Source organism: Delphinapterus leucas, chromosome 20, assembly GCF_059928025.1.
Source record: "Delphinapterus leucas isolate spDelLeu-1000000601 "Yukka" chromosome 20, BTC_Dleu_Yukka2, whole genome shotgun sequence".
NCBI classification, from domain to species: Eukaryota; Metazoa; Chordata; class Mammalia; order Artiodactyla; family Monodontidae; genus Delphinapterus; species Delphinapterus leucas.
In genome coordinates, this window is record NC_143148.1 from 14,121,254 (window position 1) to 14,141,145 (window position 19,892).

Genomic DNA, 19,892 nt, shown 5'->3' on the forward strand with positions numbered 1-19,892 from the left:
GGCCTGGGGGCTCTGCCCAGCTCAGTGAACAGGCAGGTTCTGCCACAGTGGAACCTCTGGGGCTGCATCAAGCATATCGAAACATGCTCACTGAGAGTTTCAGAAGGAGAAGAGAGAAAGGGGCAGAAGAAAGGTTTGAAGAAATAATGGCTGAAAACTCCTCAAACAGGACAAAAAAACATTCATCTACACATCTAAGAAACTCAACAAATCCCCACCAGGATCAATATAAAGACATCATCCAGAAAAACAGGTGAAAGTCAAACATTAAGACAAAACCCCTGAAAGCACCAAGAGAAAAGGATTCATCACATAGAGAGGAGCACAATACAATTAAGTGCCAACTTGTCATTTGAAACAATAGAATGGAATGATATTTTCAAAGTGCTGAGAGAAAGAACTGCCAACCAAGACTTTTATGTCCAGCAGAAGTATCCTTCACAAAGGAAGGCAAAGTAAAGATGTCCCCAGATAAACAGAGACTCAGAGAATTCATTGCTAGCACATTTGCCTAATAAATAATAAAATAAGTCCTTGGGCCGAAAGGAAATGACTGCAGATGGTGACCTGAATCCATTCGGAGAAATGAAGGATCCAAGATGGTAAATTTGTGGATTAGAATAAAAAGCTCTATAGATTTATGTTTCCTTATTTCTTCTTTAACTTCCTTAAACATAAGACTGTATAAGGCAATAATAGCAACACTATACTGTTGGGTTAATAACACGTATGGATGTAATAATATAGATGACAAAAATAGCACAAAGGAGGGGAAATGGAATGGTGCTATATTGGAAAAAAAGTCTCCATACTTTATTGGAATTAAGTTAGTATTCATCTGAATTACACTGAAAAGGCACGTACTATAACAACTAAAAAAAAAATAGTCCCCAAAATCAAGAGGAATCCAAATGGTGCATTAAAATGCATTTATTTAACGCAAAAGGCAGAAGTAAAGGAAGAAAAGAGGAGCAAGAAAAACAGTAAACATATAGAAAACAAAGAGGAAAACGGCAAAAATAAATCCAATCATTATCAGTAACTTCATTAAACGTGAATGCTGAAACACCCCAATTCTAAGGCAGGTTGTCAGACTGGATTTAAAAAAGCAAGCTCTGACTGACTTATATATACTTTCTATAATTCAGCAACATCTACTAACAGGCCCAAGGTTGCACATTGGTGGAGGGATGTCCAGGGAGCCATGGAGCATGTAACATCGGGATTGGACTTTGTCTGGGGTGGTCAGGGGCTTCCCCAATGAGGCAATGGTGTCTGAGCTGAGACCTGAAGGAGATACAGCCTTAGTCTAACTGATCTGACCTCCCAGAAATCCACACCACAGAAAAGCCCAAGGATTGTCACTGCAATGCTCTGTGTAATCAAGAAAACATGGACATGGACTGAATGTCTTTTAACTGGGGATTAATAGATTGTTCCAAGCACATACATATGATCAAAATCTATGCAGCCAGTACGAAGAATGAGGTCAACTTCTGTTTATGGGTGAGGACAGATGTCTGAGCTACAGTAAGTGGAAAAAAGCCATTGTGTAAAGCATGCTTTTTCTTCTCTTAAAATGTATATATAGGGGGCTTCCCAGGTGGCACAGTGGTTAAGAATCCGCCTGCCAATGTAGGGGACACGGGTTCGAGCCCTGGTCCAGGAAGATCCTACATGTCATGGAGCAACTAAGCCTGTGCGCCACACTACTGAGCCCGAGTGCCACAACTACTGAAGCCTGCGCGCCTAGAGCCTGTGCTCCGCAACAAGAGAAGCCCGCGCATGGCAACAAAGAGCAGCCCCCCGCTCGCCGCAACTAGAGAAAGCCTGCAGGCAGCAACAAAGACCCAACACAGCCAAAAATAAATAAATAAATTTATTTTAAAAAATGTATGTATACTATATGATTACTGGGCTTTTTTGGGGGGATCTTTTTATGAAAAGGAAATGTACACTTTTTTCCCCAACTGTGGGTCATGAAATCAACTTAGTGGATCTTGACTGTTACTAAGAGGAAAATAAAAAAGAAATAGACTAGAATGAAAAACTTCAGTGTACCTCTTGTGAGGTAAGGATAAGTGGTTTTGTGAAACCTTATTCTGGATGTCCATGCTGGATTGTAGTATAAAATGCTTTTCCTGTTTTGGGTAATGGCCAAAAATATGTGAAAGATCTGGGCTGGTACAGGTTTGGAGAAAAATCTCTGGGGGGGTGTACACTAACTGATTACCTCTGGAAATAGTAATGATGGGGGAAATGAAACCATATAAAAGGTGCAGGGTAGAAAGGAAGTGCCATGTGACACCTCAGTCTCCTTCGAGGCAACCTTGCCCCTCCCCCCTTTCTTCTTTTTCAACAGAGAGCCTAGTACACACAAGCACAACCTTCCTTTGTAACATAAATGGCAGCCTATCCTGAGCTTGTTCTGCACCTGGCTTTAACCTTAACACGGTGCTCTGGAGACTTCTCCGTGTCAGTCCACACAAGCCCCTCTCCCTCCAATAGCCGCAGAGGGCCCACTCTAGAATATATCCTAATTGATTTGAATCCTAACTTTTACTTTCTACAGTACATATTTCTCTACCTTGTCATCAGGCATGTTCAGCTTTTACGAGCTGAAAAAAACAAGAGATGATTGAAAAAAAGAGGAAGGGAATAAGATGAATGCCCTTTGCGCCTCTGTGTCTGCCAGCTGGCTCCAGCCATTGCCTCTTCTGGGAGGGGTTTGCCCCCTCCTCAGGCCTGTGGCAGGCACTGGGTGTCATGCTAATCCCATTACCCTGTAAATGAAGGCTGACTGTACTCATCCTTAAAGAAGGTGACCTGGCTGGCACCCAGCCCAGGGCACAAATCCTGAATGGCTGATGCCACTTGTCTGCAATGGGTCTGGGGTAGGTCTGCGATCTCCTTCTGGCCAGTGAGACATCAGGTGTGTGAGCGTGGACTGTGTGCTAGGGGACTTCTGGGGAAGATTTCTTCACTGGAAAACTAACACAGACCACTTGCAGCAAATATCACCTGTTCTTCCACTGGACACTGTGACTATCTGGTTGAATGACAGCCACTTTGAGACTGTGAGGGGAGCCAGTCTATAGTGGTCCTCGAGTCAATAAATTACCCAGTTGTGGGGCCCTTCCTACCTTGTGCCTTCACGTTTCGAGAGATAACAGACTTCCTCCAATTGAGCTGGGATTTCTTGTTGCTTGCAGGCAAAGGCATTCCTGTGACTTCCCCTGTTTTCAACCTCTACCAACCTCAGGAATGGATGGTGCCCCCCCCCACAGTAGGGCAACAAAAAACTATTCTGAATATGCTGTGCATCTTGACCCGGCCCTCTGAGGTGGGCGCCCCTTCTCACACATCCCTTGGACCACGAGTACAGGGTGGAGTTCTTACCCCACCTGCCAATCACTTTCCTTCTGAAGCACCGGTGAGGCCAGGTGCCCTCCCCGGGCCTCAGCTTGAAAAACGAAGCAGCACCTCGTGGTGGATGAGAACATGGGCCATGCTGCTCCCCTGACACACTGTGCTCTTTGCTCGAGCCCCTTCCCCTCAGTGAGCCTCGGTTTCCTCCTCTGAGAATTGAGGCAATGACAGCACCTGCCTCATAAGATCGTTATGTGCACGGTGCTCAGCACAGGCCCGGGCACCAGGGCGTCCTCCCCGAGCTGCAGATATACAGGGACGTGGTGCGTCCAGGGGCTAAAAGCCTGGGCTCTGGGCTCAGCCAGGACTGGAGGGGGCGGGGGGCATCCTGCTCCGACCCCACCCTCACCCAGAGAGGCTGTGCGTTTATCTGTGTTGTATCTCAGGGGAGCAGTTAAGATTTTGTTGGAGTAAAACGTTCTGTGGCTTACAAAAAAAAGCTGAAAAACTGTAGGCTGGATGGAGAAATCGCACAGCTGCCTGGGCGTGTGTGATGCTTTGGTCTATTCACCCCCGTGGACGCTGATGGGTGGGCCCAGGGTGGGCAAAAGGCACAAAGGGAGCTGTGCCCTTGCCTTTAGGAGGAAGAGCAGTGACGGAGCAGGTGGTAGTGACGGTGGTGACCGCGCTGAGCCTGTGGACACGGCCAGGTCCTGTTCTAAGCATCTCATAGGCATCACTTCATCTAGTTGCCCCAGCAACCCCACGAGGCAGGAGCTACCACCCCCCGCAAGTTCCACGTGGGGAAACCGAGGCCCAGAGAGATTAAATAACTTGCCCCAAATAACACAGCTGGCCAGGGATAGAGCCAGGATACAAAGCCAGGCAGTGTGGCTCAAGAGACACTGTGTTTAACCACCAACCTGTGCTTCCAATGACAACGGCAGCCATGATAAATACATAATACATGAAAATAAAACCTAGCAGCAGCTGGTATACTTGGACCAGCTGTGTCTCAGGCCCTGCGCTAACTACTTCAAACACATGGTGTAGGCTCATCTTCGCAGCCTTGGACCACAGAGCGCATCTTCACCCCCATTTTACAGATGAGGAAACTGAACCTCAGAGGAACTAAGGAGCCTGGTAGAGATCACACAGTTGGTGAGTGGTGGAGCTGTGACCTGGACACAGGCAGCCAGAGGCCAGAGTCTGGGAAATCACACTGCTCACCCAGGTAACCCCAGGTGGGCCCCTGTGGGGCCTTAACTGCTGGACTGATCTCGCCCTCTCTCCCAGGTGTCTGGCAGGGGCTTGAGAGTTGACTCAGTCCCTGCACGTGGCTGGAAGTATCAGGCTCAGTGTAGGAGCCATATGCAGGAACATTCTGCCCTGCGGTCTGTGAGCAAAAACAGTAGGTCTTCAGGAGGTGGAAGCAGAGAAGACATGGGAGAAAAACTCACTGGCACAAAATCGATGCGGAATCCAACCACCACTGGCCACCTCCACCAACCACCGTGCACCTGTATCGTCACAGCGGCCTCCTCCTGCCCTCGCCCCCAAACACAGCCAGAGGGAGGCTGTGAACGCCTGAGCGCAACCACCGCCCTCCTCTGCTCAGGGTGAGTCAGAACTCTCCCCTGGTCCACAAGGCCCCACACCATCTGTGCCGACCCCTCTCTGCCCTCAGGTCCTCCCACTCTGCCTCTTGCTCACACTGCTCTGGCCACATGGAAGCTGTTCCCCAAACACACCAGAAACCTTCCCACCTCAGGGCTTTTGCACTCCTCCCTGCCCCAGCCCCAAGATCTCTGCAAGGTTCCCTCCTTCCCTTGAGTTCCTGGAGATGGCCTGCGTTCCTCTTCCCAAGCTGACTGCGACTCTCCGAGTAGGTCTGTTGTGTGACCCCGGCTTCCTAGCCAACAGAGGTGGGGTTGGCCCCAGTGGATGCCAAGGCCCTCACATCACCTTTCAGGGCTATGCGCCCAGAAGGGTATCCCGGAGACCGCAGCCCCACCCGCGGAAGCAAGGCCACGTGCTTCCTGCCTGCCTGGGAACACCCGGCGATGTCGGCTCCACATGGGGCGGAGAGCCTCTCAGTGCCTCTAAACAGCTCTTGACAAACTGCTCAGGAAGCCCAGGAAGCTTTGGAGTGTATGCTGCCTCGAGAGAGGGTGGGGGGGGGCAGGCGGCTGCCCGCCTGGGATCACTCAGCCCATCGCGATGCCCACAGCAGGCACTGGCGCCTGGCACTGTGCCTGGAAGCCGGGCTCCCGTGACGAACGCCTCGGGGGAGAGTCTGTGAAGTCAGTGGAATCATCCACGGGCACAAGCTGCTACAGGCTGCGGTGGCTTCCACGGAGAGGGCTGCAGCGCAGGGAGGGAGTGGGTAGGGGGTGTGGGCATGGCAGGGCCCATCCCTTTCCTGGCAGTCCTCGCACTATGCCGGTGAACTCAATCCCCGCCCACCCCTGAAACAGTCCACTTTCCCCCGAGTAGCCCAGAGTGATCTACTTAAAACATAAGTCAGATTATGTGCTCCCATGGCTCCCACATCCCTCAGAATCAAATCCCAGCATCCGCCCGTGGTTGGTAAGCCTGCCAGAGCTGGGCCCCTGCCCACCTTGCAAATCAGACCTCTTGCCTTCCTTTGGCCTGTCTGGCCACCAGAGCATTTCCAGAGCACTGCAAACGAGTTTACCTTCAGGGCCTCAGCATTTGCTATTTTCCCTGCCTGGATCACTTCCACGCTTCCTGCAAAATATCACCTCCTCCTAGAGGCCTTCTGGGACCTCTGCCCGGTTTGGTTTTCTCCCCAGACCTTATCTCCACCTGGCATATTAATATTACACGGTTGCTCAGTTGTCTGTCTGCCTCACTCTCTCTCCAGGAGAACATCAGCTCCACAAAAGAGGGCTCGACTTTGCCCCCTTCTGTATCGCCGTGTTTGGCACGGTACCCGGCACACAGTGGGTGCTTTGGTGTCAGGGAATGTGAGAATAACATTCCTCTCAGGCCTGCCCAGCCCTGCTCTCCTCTCCTCTCTCAAGAATCTCAACATTCCCCATCTGCAGCAGACACTGTCCTGGACTTTTGCCTCCCTCCCTCCTTAGGTCCTGGTGGTGCCACCTGCTGACACATCCACAGTTGCTCTGTCCTCTAGTCAAAGGTCCCCTTCCTTCTCACTCACATCTCGGCCTCAGACCCGTCCCTGAGACTTCTGCAATTGCGCCTCCAGCACCATCTTTCAAAACATGTATCTCCCTGCATTATCCTTTCTGCTGAAGCCTTTCCTTGCTGCCCACAGCTCTTAGGATCAAATCCAAACTCTGTAATGTGGCTGACAGTGCCTTGCGTGATCTGGTCCCTGCCAACCTCCCATCAGCTGCCCCCCTCAATTTCTATACTTGAGCCAAGGGGCCTGTGTTCAGTGACCTGATGGCACCCACCCTCCTCCCCACCCCAGGGCCTTTGCACATGCTACTCCCTCTCACAGGGATGCCTTCTCCACACATCATCTTTCCTTTTTCTCTTTTAAAGAAAAAATTGTAAAATAGCCCACATAGAACAAAGTGTACAAAACATGTATGTACAATTTAACAAACACTTACAAAGCAAACACCCACATAACTGCATCAAGAGTATATCATCGGTCCCCCTGAAACCACTTCACCTGCTCCCTCCTCCTTATCCCTCTCATCTGTGGCAGAAATGACACCTCCTCAGGGGAATTACCCCAGCCCCCCAACCCCCCGCCTAGATTAGACACCCCCTCCAGCCCCTGCACCACATCCACTCTCTCCCTGGAAGGCTTTCCCCTAGCATAACTGATTCATTGCTTTTGTAATTATTTGCTTGCTGTCTCCCCTGGCACCCTGCCAGTGCCAGGACGGCCGGGGTCCTCTGCGGCAGAGGGCTGAGCATACAGTAGGCGCCTGCTGTATGAATGAACGCAAAGTGCTGGGCTACAAAGGGCCTGGAAGTAGACACAAGGGCAGCTATGGAGCGCTTGTGCCTCTCTTTGGGGAGCCAAGGCTGGGCAGCAGGTTGTCATTCCGGCTCGGCCCCAGGAAATGGATGGATGACAGCAGATGCACAGGGCTGCTGGGCTGCCCTGAGCAAGGGGCAGGGTGGCTAGTGGCAGGCAGAGGCACGTGTGGGCCCCTCGAGCACAGGTGCTCAGCGACCTGCTGGGAACCTGTACCTACTGAGATGGGAAGATTCTGGGAGGACTGGCAGGGTGAGGTGGGACTTGCACATCTTCTCTGCCTAGAACACTCTGCCCTCCTAGTTCCCAGTAGCTTACCCTCTTTCCTTTAGGAAAGCACCTCCCATACTGGGTCAGGCCCCTCCTTTGGGCTCCCACACCCTGAACGCTTCCCTCACCCTGGCCCTGACCACTATGGGCTGTCACTGTCTGGGGATGGATATGTCTCCCCCATTGACTTTGAGCCCTCACTAAGGCCCTGGCGCTGTCCCTAAATAAAGTGCTGATGCTCAGGTTCTTAGGTAAGACAGAGTCAGGCTTTTAGTTAGGGACAGCGTCACGGCCTTAGTTAGGGACAGATTCAGCGTCTTAGTTAGGGATAGATTCAGGGCCTTGGTTGGGAAAAGCATCAGGCCCTTAGTTAGAGACAGCGTCAAGCTTTAGTTAGGGACAGCTCAGGCCATTAGTTAGAAACAGCTCAGGTCCTTAGTTAGGGACAGCATCAAGGCCTTAATGACAGAGTCAGGGCCTTTCTTACGGACAGCGTCAGAGTTTTAGTTAGGGACAGCTCAGGCTGTTAGGGACAGTGTCAGGGCCTTAGCTAGGGACATCGACATGGCCTTAGTTAGGGACAGTGACAGGGCCCCCATTTCACAGATGAGGAAACTGAGGCCCAGAGAGGTTCAGTAATTTGCCCAAGGCCACACAGCCAAGACAAGGCGGTGTGGGGTGGCGCTCAAACCCCAGTGGGCTGACTCTGGAGTCCACGCTCTCATCTACCACGAACACATTTGTTTCTTTAAATCAACTCATTTAATTTTCCTTAATTTGTCCAAGGCAATATCTGTAAAATCAGGGGATGGGTTGATAACACTTTTCCTAATATCCATTTAAAATAAAACATTTTCCTCCCCACACCACCCAAATCACCTCAAGCACCCCATTTTGGGAAATGCTGCTTCACACTAAAGCCTGGTTGCCTAGGAGAAAACTTCAGGAAGCAGCTTTAATGAGTAGATAAGAATGATTTGCAATTAGCATCAATTGTCTGTATGCAAATTAAAGCTCCCAACCGCAGGGCCCTCTTTTGTAGCAGGTTCCTCTCCCATTTTATTCCCTTCATTTCTGGGTTCAGCAAATCCTTCTCTCAGACACAGAGTAATTTTATACCCACCCCCCTGCCTCAGACATAGTCTACTCCCCAGCACCGCTGCCTTTATATCACAGACTCCAAAACCCTACAGCTACTGAGCTTTACTGACATGGGCCTGTGCCCAACACAGGGGCTACCACAGCCGGGACCTGGGACCCCCATAGCTCCGAGGCCCTCTCGGTGGGCACACTTTGACATCTGTCTCAGTGATGACCTGATTCTACTCTGTCTCCCTCAACAGATGGTGGGTGAGGTGAGGGCTGGGGGCCTCGTCTGAATTTGCTCGTTACTTCTCCTTAGCTCTCAGCGTAGTCCCTGGGACACAACAAATCCCTGAGAAATATTTGTGAATGAAATGAATGGATAAATAAATGAATGAAGGAGCTGTTCAAGAGTCCGTGAGTTCAAATGATTAACATCTATCTGTCTAGGGAGGCTGGCTCAGACAGAGACCTAACTCCCTGGGGCACCCTTTCTCTCCACCCTCACCCTTCTCCTGGCTCCTGACTCCAGGGGGACCAGGGCCACAGTGAGGGAAAGCACTGACAGACGGACACTCTCAAATACCGTGGTTTCCAAGTCTGTCAGAATGTAAGCAGCCCCTTGGTTTTAGAATCTAGTTAAATACTTTAATTTCTACAACAGCTAAACTCCCTTACGCTTCTGCATATTTTCCTTTCCGATCAACACCTGTCTCTCCAATATTGGCTTTCGAGTGTCAAGCAGCAGAACCTGAATTTGGTAACAACAGAACCGCCGCTCGGTCATGAGATCCTTTCAGGAGGTAGGGAGCAGGGCTCAAACATTCTCAACAGAGCACACTGGATTAAAGGGCTTTGCACGGCCAGGCTAGGAACTGCTAGGGAGATTTTTGCTTCACCTTTTTAAAATATATAGATATTTCTGTATAGTCAAAGACCCAGGTCCACTGTGGGTTGTGGTCAAGGAGGTCTGAGGCCACCGCCTGGGTGCACGTGTCCTGTGTGGAGAGAGGCGCAGGTCTGGGGACAGGCCAAGGTGTCAGGAAGCCAAGGGAGATGAAGGCCCCTAATGGGGGTCCTGGACACGGGCTGGCCCCTGCTCAGGTGTGGTCAGGGAGGAGAAAGGAGGTGGTGGCCTCAGGGGTGCACACTGGGGACTGCAGCACAGTAATCCCTGCCTGGGGCCGCAGACCCCTGAGGGGGCCCCTGGACCGGGCTGAGTCCTGTGACGGCAGAACTTTTCCAGGAGGCAGTTCGTGGCTTTCATCACATTCGCAAAGTGTGTGCGGTCCAGACTCCAGGTTGTTGGTTAGTCAATGCCTGTTCGTTCTCACTTATTACCCTGTCTGCCTCTCTACCAGCGGTTCTCAAAGCGTGGTCCCGGGACCAGAAACATTAGCATCTACACGGAACTTTGTAAAAACGCATACTCTCAGGCCCCACCCAGTAGGTCAGGGGAATCTGTGTTGAACAGCCCTCCAGTGGACTGTCTGGAGACCACACTGCCCTTTACTATGAAGGCTGGAAGGCTAAACCGTAATCTCCCAGACTTCCTTGTAGCTGAGATGGCCATGTGACACTGCCTGCTGAAGGGGGTTCTGGGAAAGCTTTTGCTTTCTCCACAGACATGGAGCTACACAGACGCTGCCGTCTCTCCTCTGTTCTCTGTCCCCATGTCCCCCAGGGGCACCACAGCCATCTGGAGACCAGGAAGTCACAGCCAGCATGAGGAGGGTGATGGAGCAGGAAGACACAGGCTGCTAGGCCTTGAGGCCCTCCCTGAGCCGCTGCTGCACCAGCCCAGCTCTGCCCTCTCTGGACTTCCCAAATGGGGACTATTAAACCTCTGTTTAAGCCACTGTGGGTCAGGTTTCCTATTACCTGCAGACAAATGCACTCCTAACAGAAACAGTCTGTGGCTCTCAGAAAGTGTAAAAACTACTAGTCTCAGGAGAGAGAAAAGGAAAGAGACTGAGGGTCAGACTGAACCAGAGACAGATGAGACAGCCAGCCAGGGATTTACCTCCCTCTACTGGCATCCTTAAAGGCCAATGGATGGCAGCAGGGGGTGGTCCACGAGTCTCCCAACTCTGTAAGCAAACTAAGGTGCGAGCATTCCCATCTGTGAGCATGTTTCTGGGGAGGGGAACACCACTGTCAGGACTGTGAGGGATGGAGGTGGCGGTCAGGGTCCCCCTGAAGGACTTGGACTAGATTCAGTGTCTTACCTGGACTGCCTCGGTGGGTCGCGGCTGCCCCCAGCCAGGCCTGTAGGGGTGCTGGAGCCTGAGGAGTACAGCTTCGGTCGGTAGCCCTTGTTCTGGCCAGTGACCCCAGGGGCGGGCGAGACCTCCCGACGCCGGTCTGTATGGTGGGACCGCCCGGCAGCCTCGCGCCCGCCTCCACAGAGGCCCATACTTCCCGGGGGCTTGTGTGGCTTGGCCGGCCGAGACGTCTTGGCCAGGGACAAGCAGCTGGGGCTAGAGGTGTAGAGGGTGGTGTCAATGCCACTGTCACTGGAGCCGCCCTTGGAGAGAGGGTCTTGCTCTGGCTCCAGTGGGTCCAGGGGGTCGAACCAGCGATCATCGCTGTGGCTGCTGGACGCGTTGCTGGAGAGGGTATTGCTGCTGGAATGACTGGAGTACTGAGGCTCTCCCTGGAAGGCAGGAGAAGTGTGTCATTCCTAGACTCGGGGTGGGGGGGCGGGGAGCAAACTTCCTTCTCTGGGTCCTCCCTACCCCTAAGTGTGAACCCTGGAGCTGGACAGCTTCGAACTCTGGCTCCCCCACTTACTGGCCTTGCTATCTTGGGCAATTGATTGAACTACCCTGTGCCTCAGTTTCCACATCTGTAAAATGGGTTGATAATAACCCTGCCCCATGAGGTTGATCAGAGGGATAAATGACAGCACATACGCAACATGCTGCCCACAGCTTAAGCTGAACACATCTGAAACTGAGCTCCTGGCCTTCCCTCCTGAATTCACCTCTTGCCTGTCTCACAATGGCACCTCCGTCCTTTCAGCTGCTCCACCCAAGAGCCGTGGAGTCACTCGACGCTGCTTTTGCTCTCACACCCGTATCTAATCCAACAGCAAATCCTGTCGCCTGAATCTTTGGAACAGATCCAAACCTGCCACTTCTCCTCCCTCTGTGGCTCCCCCCTGGTCCTGTCCACCACTGCCTCCTGCTGGACCATGGCAGGAGCCTCCTCCCTGGTCTCCCAACTCCCTGTCCCTGTCTCCCCTCACCCCTGGCCCCCAATCTGTTCCCTACACGCAGCCAGAGACAGGCTGTGAACACTTGCGTCAGTTCATGTCCTCTCCCTGCTCACTCAGGGGAAAAGCAAGAGTCCTCACCATGGCCTCTGAGGCCCTGTGTGATCTGGTTCCAGGTTCTGGTCTCTAACTTTATCTCCCGCCTCCCTCTTGATCACTCTCCTCGAGCCACACTGGCCTTCTCGCTGTTCTTTGAGTATGCCAGGCACACTGCCCCCTCAGGGCCTTTGTACTTGCTGTTCCCTCTGTCTACAATGCTCTTCCCTCAGATATTTTCATGGGTTGCTCCTTACTTCATTCAAGATTTTGCTTAAAGGTTACCTCCTCAAAGGCCTTCTCTGACCACCTCATCCTGAAGTAGCTGTGCTTGACACTCTTTTCCCTTAACTGTACTTTGTTTTTCTTGCACAGCAAGAATTGGTTCTTACCATTATATAATGAAATCTGTTTCTTTGCTTCCTGCTTGTTGCCCCCGCTGGGATGCCAACTTTGTGAGCACAGGGGTGCATCTGCCCTCTTCAACACTGTGGTCCCAATGCCTGGCACATTGTACGGGCCCATCAAACACCCACTGAATGAATAGATGTGAAGAGACTTCCAACTGCTCACCACAACTATCTCCTTCGCCTGGGCACACAGGACTACATTTCCCAGTTCCTCCTGCAGTGACCTGTGGCCACGTGATAAGAGTCCTGGCCAGTGCAATATAGGTAAAAGTGATTTATGTCGGGGCTTCCCTGGTGGCAGAGTGGTTAAGAATCCGCCTGCCAATGCAGCGGACACGGGTTTGAGCCCTGGTCCGGGAAGATCCCACATGCCGCGGAGCAACTAAGCCCGTGCGCCACAACTACTGAGCCCGTGCGCCTAGAGCCTGAGCTCTGCAACAAGAGAATCCACCTCAAGGAATGAGAAGCCTGCACGCAGCAACGAAGACCCAACACAGCCAGGAAAAAAAAGTGACTTATGCCATTTCCAGGTCTGAGCCACAAAAACCTTCCCTCTCCCTCCTACCCTGGGCCCCAGGGGAGGGCTCTGAGGCCCTGAGGGACAGCTACAAGAGGGAGGGAGCCTGGGTTCCTGAATCACCATGTGGAAAGCTGCTCACCGAGTACCCACACTGAATTGTTATTTGAAAGGGGAATAAACTTCTATTGTGTGAGGTCACTGAGATCTGGGGGCTGTCTGTTACAGCCGTTAACCTATTGCTATAGATTGAATAGTCTGTGTTCCCCCAATATTCATAGGCTGAATCTCCAGGGGGATGGTATTAGGATGGAGGGCCTTTGGGAAGTGATTAGGTGGTTATGAGGGTAGAGCCCTCATGAATGGGATTATAAAACCGCTATATATTTTCACATATTTATCCTATATATGTTTATATATTCCTCATGGATGGGGTTATAAAATCCATATATGTATTTATATCCTTATAAAAGGGAGCACAGAGAGCTCCCTTCACACATGAGGTGGAGGGAAGGCCGTCTGTGAACCAGGAGGCAGGTTCTCACCAGACGCTCAATCTCCCTGCGCCTTGACCTTGGACTTCCCAGCCGCCAGAACTATAAGACATAAATTTCTGTTGCTCATCAGCCACCCAGTCTGTGGCATTTTTCTTACAGCAGCCCGAGCTGGTGAAGACACCTACCACAGCTGAGGTAATGAGGAAACTGTGGCTTCAGGGGCTGAAGGTCTTTGCTCAAGATGACGTGGATGGCAGGGGCTGGAGCCAGGATGTGCGCCTGGCTGGGTCTAACTCCAGACCAGGCATCTCGCCCCTCTGCTGGAGCGGAAGGGGGCAGAGGTGGAGCATGTGCTCACGTGTGCTGCTCAGAGGCCCACACCCAGGTGAAGCAGTCAGGGCGGGTAAGGCGGCCCCCGGGGTTGGCAGGTGGGGCCCAGACTCACCTTGGAATGCCTGTTGGGGGAATCTTTGCCTGCTGTGTCCTGCCTGGAGGTGTGCTTGCTCCCGCTGCTTCCAGTCATGGCCGAGAGCCGGGCCTGGGCGGGCACATGCCACAAAGGCTCTGCATTAAGACAGGAGACACACCAGTGGTCAGAGATGACTCGGGCTCCGGCCCAAGTTCACCCAAAGAATCTGGCCCTTAATGTGGTTGGATGGTCCCACCCCTCTGCCAGCTTGTCTGCTCAGCTCACGCACGGCCACGACCCCCATCAACTCATGTCTTGGGGTCTAACAACACTCGGTAACAGAATGTTTACTGAGCACGTACCGTGTGCCAGGCACCATTCTAGCGCTTGACATGCGTTAAGTTCGCGAAGCCCTCCAACAGTCCTCCACCCACAAAGGAGCTTGAGCACCTTTTCATCCTTACTGGCCATTTGCATTTCCTATTTTGTAAATTACTTGCTCATATCCTTTACCCATTTTTCTACGAGATTGACTGTCTTTTGGTGAATAAGATTCTTTATATAACCGAGGTTGCATTCCTTTGTTGCTTAAACGTGCGTAGCTTTTTTTGGTTAAATTGAAATGGTATCATAATAAGCACTGTCTCACAACTTGATTTCTTACTTTACAAATAAATAATACTCACACTTGCTTTTTGCTCTGTATCTTCATAATACATCTTCACATAAGTTAACTGAACATGAAGTTACCTTATTTTTAATAGCTGCACAGTATTCCATCATGTGAATGGACATCAATTATTTAACCAGTTTCCTGCTGATTGGACATTCCGGTTATTTTCGATTTTTCTTAATGTTCTGGTGGCCTTCCCTCCATACCCAACTTTGAGCAAGTGTGGAATTATGTTTGGGACAGAATTCTCTAGTTCAAAGGTGAAACAGGTTTAAAATCATGATGGCTGGTGTGGGTGTAAATTAGTCTAAATTCCCAAGGCTAGCCAATGTGCCTGAATGGAGCATCGGATCTTAAAAAAACACACAACCCCGGTGGAGGGCTAGTTAATATCTATCAAACTTGCAAATGCACTAACAGAGGACCCAAACCCAGGCGGTCTAACACCAGAGCCCACAATTTTGATCAGTGCTGAATAATCATAACGATAATTATTATTAAGCACACGTCTGTATCAGGTACTACTATAAGTGCTTTGCACGCATTACCTTGCTACATCCTCTCAGTGATACTGTGAGGTGGATATTAGTACCAGTTTAATAGATGAAGGAGAACATTAAGACTCAGAGAGGTTAAGTAACTGGTCCAAGGTCACAAAGTAAGAAAGAGCTTCAGACCTGTGCTCTCAACCCCTGTACCCTCTCTGTGCTTCCCCAATAATGACAACTCCAGTGACAGTGCAGAGTGAGTGCTCGAGAAGCAGAAGTCGTCATTCCCTTCGTGATGGGCTGGGTCCTGTGCCGAGGGCTGGGCAGGTGTGATCTCACTGGACCCCGAAAGCACCCTGCAAGGAAAGACACTTAGGGTGTCCGCCACAGCAGAGGGACCTGAGGCTGGGAGAGATGAGGTCACCGCCAAGGTCACACAGCCGACTCAGAACTTCTCACCAGGCCTGTCGGAGGCTGAGCTCACAACCATACACACTGCTGCCCCCAGTGCAGCCCCAGAGGGCTCTGGGCCCATGTTCCTGCTGGGGAAGGCGGGCCTGGAGGGCCAGGCATGGCACTCAGGGACACGGCAGAGAGCAGCTTGGCTGGACATTGCCGAGGGTGTCACTGCCCATGTGGCTTTCATTTGGGAACCATGGTCATGAGAGTGGGCAGGCTGGCCGCTTTGTCCACCTACTTTACCTCTACAGACGCTTTTCCTCCCTGGAAGCATCCGACACGCCCAGGAGGCTCTGGTGCCTGGGAAGTGGGCAGACCATGCCAGGAGACCACATTTCTGCAGAGAGCCAAGCCCATGGCATTCACACCCAGCCTTCTCTACCACCTATGACACCAGTGGCTCCCACACTTCTGTCTCTGGCTGGACCTCTCCCCATAACTTCAGACTTGTATATATGGCTCCCTCACACGCCTCCACTGAGTGTCTGCTGGGCACTTCCCACTGGACACGGCCAAAGCCAACTCCTTATCTGCCCCCAAACCTGCATCTCTCATCATCTCCATCCTTTCAGCTGCTCGGGTCAGAAACTGGTTATCATCCTTGAGCATCAGGGAATTCTAACTTTACCTCCAAAGGACCATATCCAGAACCTCCCCATCTCTCCCTCTCCACTGGCCCCACCCTGCAAGAATCTGTAGCTAGAGGGACCCTGTGAACACCCGAGTCAGATCCCATCCCTCCTGTGCTCAGAAGAACTGAGTCCCGTGGTTCTGAGTGAAGGACGGAGTCCCCACCATGCTCTCCCCGTCACCTCCCTGGCCTCATCTCTCACTTCTCCAGCCACTCGGCCTCTTTCCTGTTCAACCAACACCACACCCCCTGCTACCTCAGGGTCTTCAACCAGCTCCCTTTCCCTGGAATGTTCTCCTCCCAGTTGGCTCCTCTGCATTCTTCTAGCCTCGCCTGAAATGTGATTTGCTCAGAGACACCCTCACCCCCAGATCCTACCAAGCTCTCTAGGCACTGTGTTTGTTTCCACTTAATACTCAGCATTATTAGTGAGTATTTATTACTCGGTGCTCCTGCTATTGCCCGGCTCTCCCACCAACTGTCAGCACCAAGAAGGCAGGGGACACGCCTGTCTGGCTCACACTGTATCCCTGGCACTCAGCCTGGCACATATCATTGGTGACGTGTTGAATGAATGGAGGGATGAAGGGCTAGGTTCCTGCCTCTCCTTGGCCGCCCCAGTGTCCCCTTTGCCCCTAGCCCTGCCCTTAGCAGGCCCTGATCCTGGGCCCTTCACTGGCCCTCTGAACTGGGCCCCAGTGACCTTCTGGCGCTCCTGCTTCACTCTTGACACACCTGGGTGGGTGACAGACATGGACGTGGCTGTGAGAGATGTGCTGAAAACACGGCCAGGCACGGGCCTGGGGCAGCAGGTGGCTCTGGGGCCACCTTCCTAACCTGGGTGCGCTGAGGCTTGAGAAACACTCACTCTGTGGGTGAGGGACTGTGGTGGTGTCTGTGGGTGATGAGGGTTAAGGAGGGTTCTAGAACCAATAGGTCTTGGTCCAAATCTCAATGATACTACTCACCAGCAGGGACCTCTGACAAGGGACAACCTTTCTGTGCCTCATCTTCCTCGTTTCTAAAACAGGGCAGTCACGGCACCCAATCTGTCGTGTTCCTGAGATGATTAAACAGGAGGGAGTGTACAGCACCGGAAACCGTACTGCTGTCACCGCAATCACGGTCATCTGACCAGGGCTGGGCACATCCCCATCTCCATCGTAGCACCTGATTCCCCCACCCTGGTCTTGAATACATTCTAAACTTGATGACAACTCCTAGACACAGACTGCCCTGATGTGTGTGTGTGCAGGGAGGGGTTGGTCAACTTATAACAAGGTCTCAAGGAAGTGAGAGGGGAGATGAGCTCTAGGGGACAGAAGAGGAAAGAAACGAGGGACCACGGTGAGCTTCTGTGACTCCTTATTTGGGGCCCATGGTGAATGCTGGAAAAATTTCCTTCTTATTCTACACTTTGGTGTAATGACATCGCCAAGCAACGCGTTTCTCTTCTTCTCAACTGGGTGGGGTGGGGGGAAAAGGATGCAAATCTGCCTGTGCTGGAGCAAAGATCACAGACTGCGGGCAGGATCAAGCGTGCTGAGGAGAGGAGCGAACCCGTGTCTGCAGGTCCCGGAGGCAGCAGCAGTGGCGGACAGTTAGGGGTTGGGGCGATCTGCTTGCCTGCAGTCCAACCGTTGTCCCTGGTTTAAGAGAACCATGGGGCGGGGGTGCTGAGGAATTCTCCAGGCCGCTGATCCTGGGGCAGGCAACCTCTCCCCTGCCCCACAGTGCCCAGGGGAGCCGGTGATGTGCTGCCATGGTCCTCCCCGCCGAGAGCTGCCTGGATACTCTCGAACACCCGCTGCGTGGACATCTCCATCTCCTGCCCCTCTGATGTCAGCGCTCTCTGACACTTCACTGATTGTCTTTCTTTTTTTTTTTTTTTTGATTGTCTTTCTTTTGAACCCACCCATCACCTGCTGGTTCTTACACTTCAAAGGGGCTACAACTTTGTTATGAGGAATCATGTTTAAGATATTCTTCTAAGTAGTACATGCCCATGATTAATACTTATACACAGAAGAACAGACAGATGAGAAGATGCTCAGTCTCATCAGGCATCAGAAAAACGCAAATTAAAAACACAACATGATACTACTACGTGCCCGCTAGAAAGGCTGAAATGAAAAGGCTGGTGAGGACGGAGCAAATAGAACTCTCTCTCTGTCGTTGGTGGGAGTGGTGTAAATGGTTTGGCAGTCTCTTATAAAGTTAAACGCATGACCCGGCAATTCCACTCCTAGGTATACTCCCTGCAGAAATGTGAGTATGTGTTCATCAAAAGACAGGTATGAGGGTATTCCTGGCAGCGCTATTCTAAGCAGCCCCTAACTGGAAACAACCCAAATGTCCTTCAACGTTAGGCTCAAGTAAGAAATTGTGGCTCATTCAGACAATGGATATGCTACTCAGAAATGGCGTGGCTACACACAACCACGTGGCCGACCCTTACCAACACAGTACTGAGCAACAGAAGACACACACACACACACACACACACACACACACACACAGTGCATCCAGTGGGAGTCTACATTCCATATGCGTGAAGTTCAAAACCAGGCAAGATTAAGTCTGGTCGTGGGAAGCAAGACAGGGGTGGCCTTTGGGGATACTGATTGGGAGGGGCTGGGGCCTTCCAGGAGGCTGGCCACGTCTGTCTCTTGCCCTGGGTGTGGAACATGGGCATGTTCACTTTGTGATACGTTATCACACTAGACGCTCCAGGTTTGGGCTCGTTTCTCAGCACAGCAGTCGAGACGCAACACTGGAAGCTTTATGTAATGAGCAGCCTCGGAACACTGCCGGCTCGGCTCCCCTGAGAGCACCACTGCCAGCCCTTTTCAACGACTTCCCCTGGTGGTCTCCACCTCCAAGCCGCACACACATCTGTGCCCTGGCTCCTGACCGACAGTGTCGGCAGACCCCGTCCGCTGACGCCCTGCCCGGATGGACACGGATCTGGCTCACTGGTCGCTGCCGCTCTCCCGGGTGACCTCTCTAATCTTACGTGTGGCACTTACAGCTTTCTTTTGTGTTTTATCCATCACTGACAGGAGGAGGGGTGTCACCTGTCACGCTGTGACTAAGAGGTTGTGCAGGGTGAGGCCAGGGGCACAGCTGGCCTGGGGAGACCTTACCCGGCTTCTGGCGCTCCATGGTGCTCTCCTGGCTGGTCAGGCCGCCTGAGGAGGACTCGCCGCTGGACGTCCCGTCGTGGCTGAAGTGGGGATCAAAAGACAGCAGTGGGTGTGGGGCAGCTGTGTACCTGCAGGGGAGTAAGAGGACCAAACACAGGGTGAAGGGCTGGTGTGCCAAAACCACTGAGACTTCCTTGATGTGGGGTTTTAGATACACGGGAGGCCCCGTGCAGAGGGGAGGCTAGGTGAGGAAGCCTGGAAACGTGCTATTAACTGAGGGTCAGGAGTGAGTTCTGCACGGGAAGCATGCCAGGGAGCCGGTGGTGGCAGGGCGTGTGGGGCCAGGTGGGGTCCTCAAGGAAGGAGGGGGCAGAAGCCACCTGGGCAACAGCCCTACCCAGAGGCTCCTCCGGGGTCCCGTTTCTTGGCTGCGAAACGGGGTGAGCTGTCATCCGCAGCCCCCGCCCCCAGGCCTGTCTTGGGCTCCCTTTATCTCTGGTGGAGGAGGGCAGGATAAGGCTGCGTTTGTAGGTACAGGAGGCCTGGAACCTGGCGGCCTGGTGATCAAACCTCCCCTCGGCCTCTTGCCCAGCCAGGTACAGTCACTCCCTTGCCCTGAGCCTCAGTTTCCCTAGTTGTTAA

The 19,892-nt window shown here is 52.3% G+C and overlaps 1 protein-coding gene across 17 annotated transcripts in view; it reads right to left on the reverse strand.

The window, feature by feature from the left end:
• The window catches only part of SIPA1L3 (signal induced proliferation associated 1 like 3), a 237,412-nt gene that overhangs the window by 27,446 nt on the left and 190,074 nt on the right, over positions 1-19,892 (reverse strand). For 16 of the 17 annotated variants that reach the window (XR_016390937.1, XR_016390938.1, XR_016390939.1 and 13 more), the window contains 3 exons: positions 19,251-19,378; positions 13,890-14,008; positions 10,936-11,363 (listed from right to left, as the gene is read on the reverse strand). Coding sequence is in view for 14 of the 17 variants with exons in the window: in XM_089902922.1 (XP_089759048.1) it covers positions 10,936-11,363; positions 13,890-14,008; positions 19,251-19,378 (675 nt within the window). In the remaining 3 variants the exon portion in view is untranslated. The remainder of the gene's footprint in view (positions 1-10,935; positions 11,364-13,889; positions 14,009-19,250; positions 19,379-19,892) is intronic. The other variant, XM_022586228.2, reaches the window with a different exon arrangement.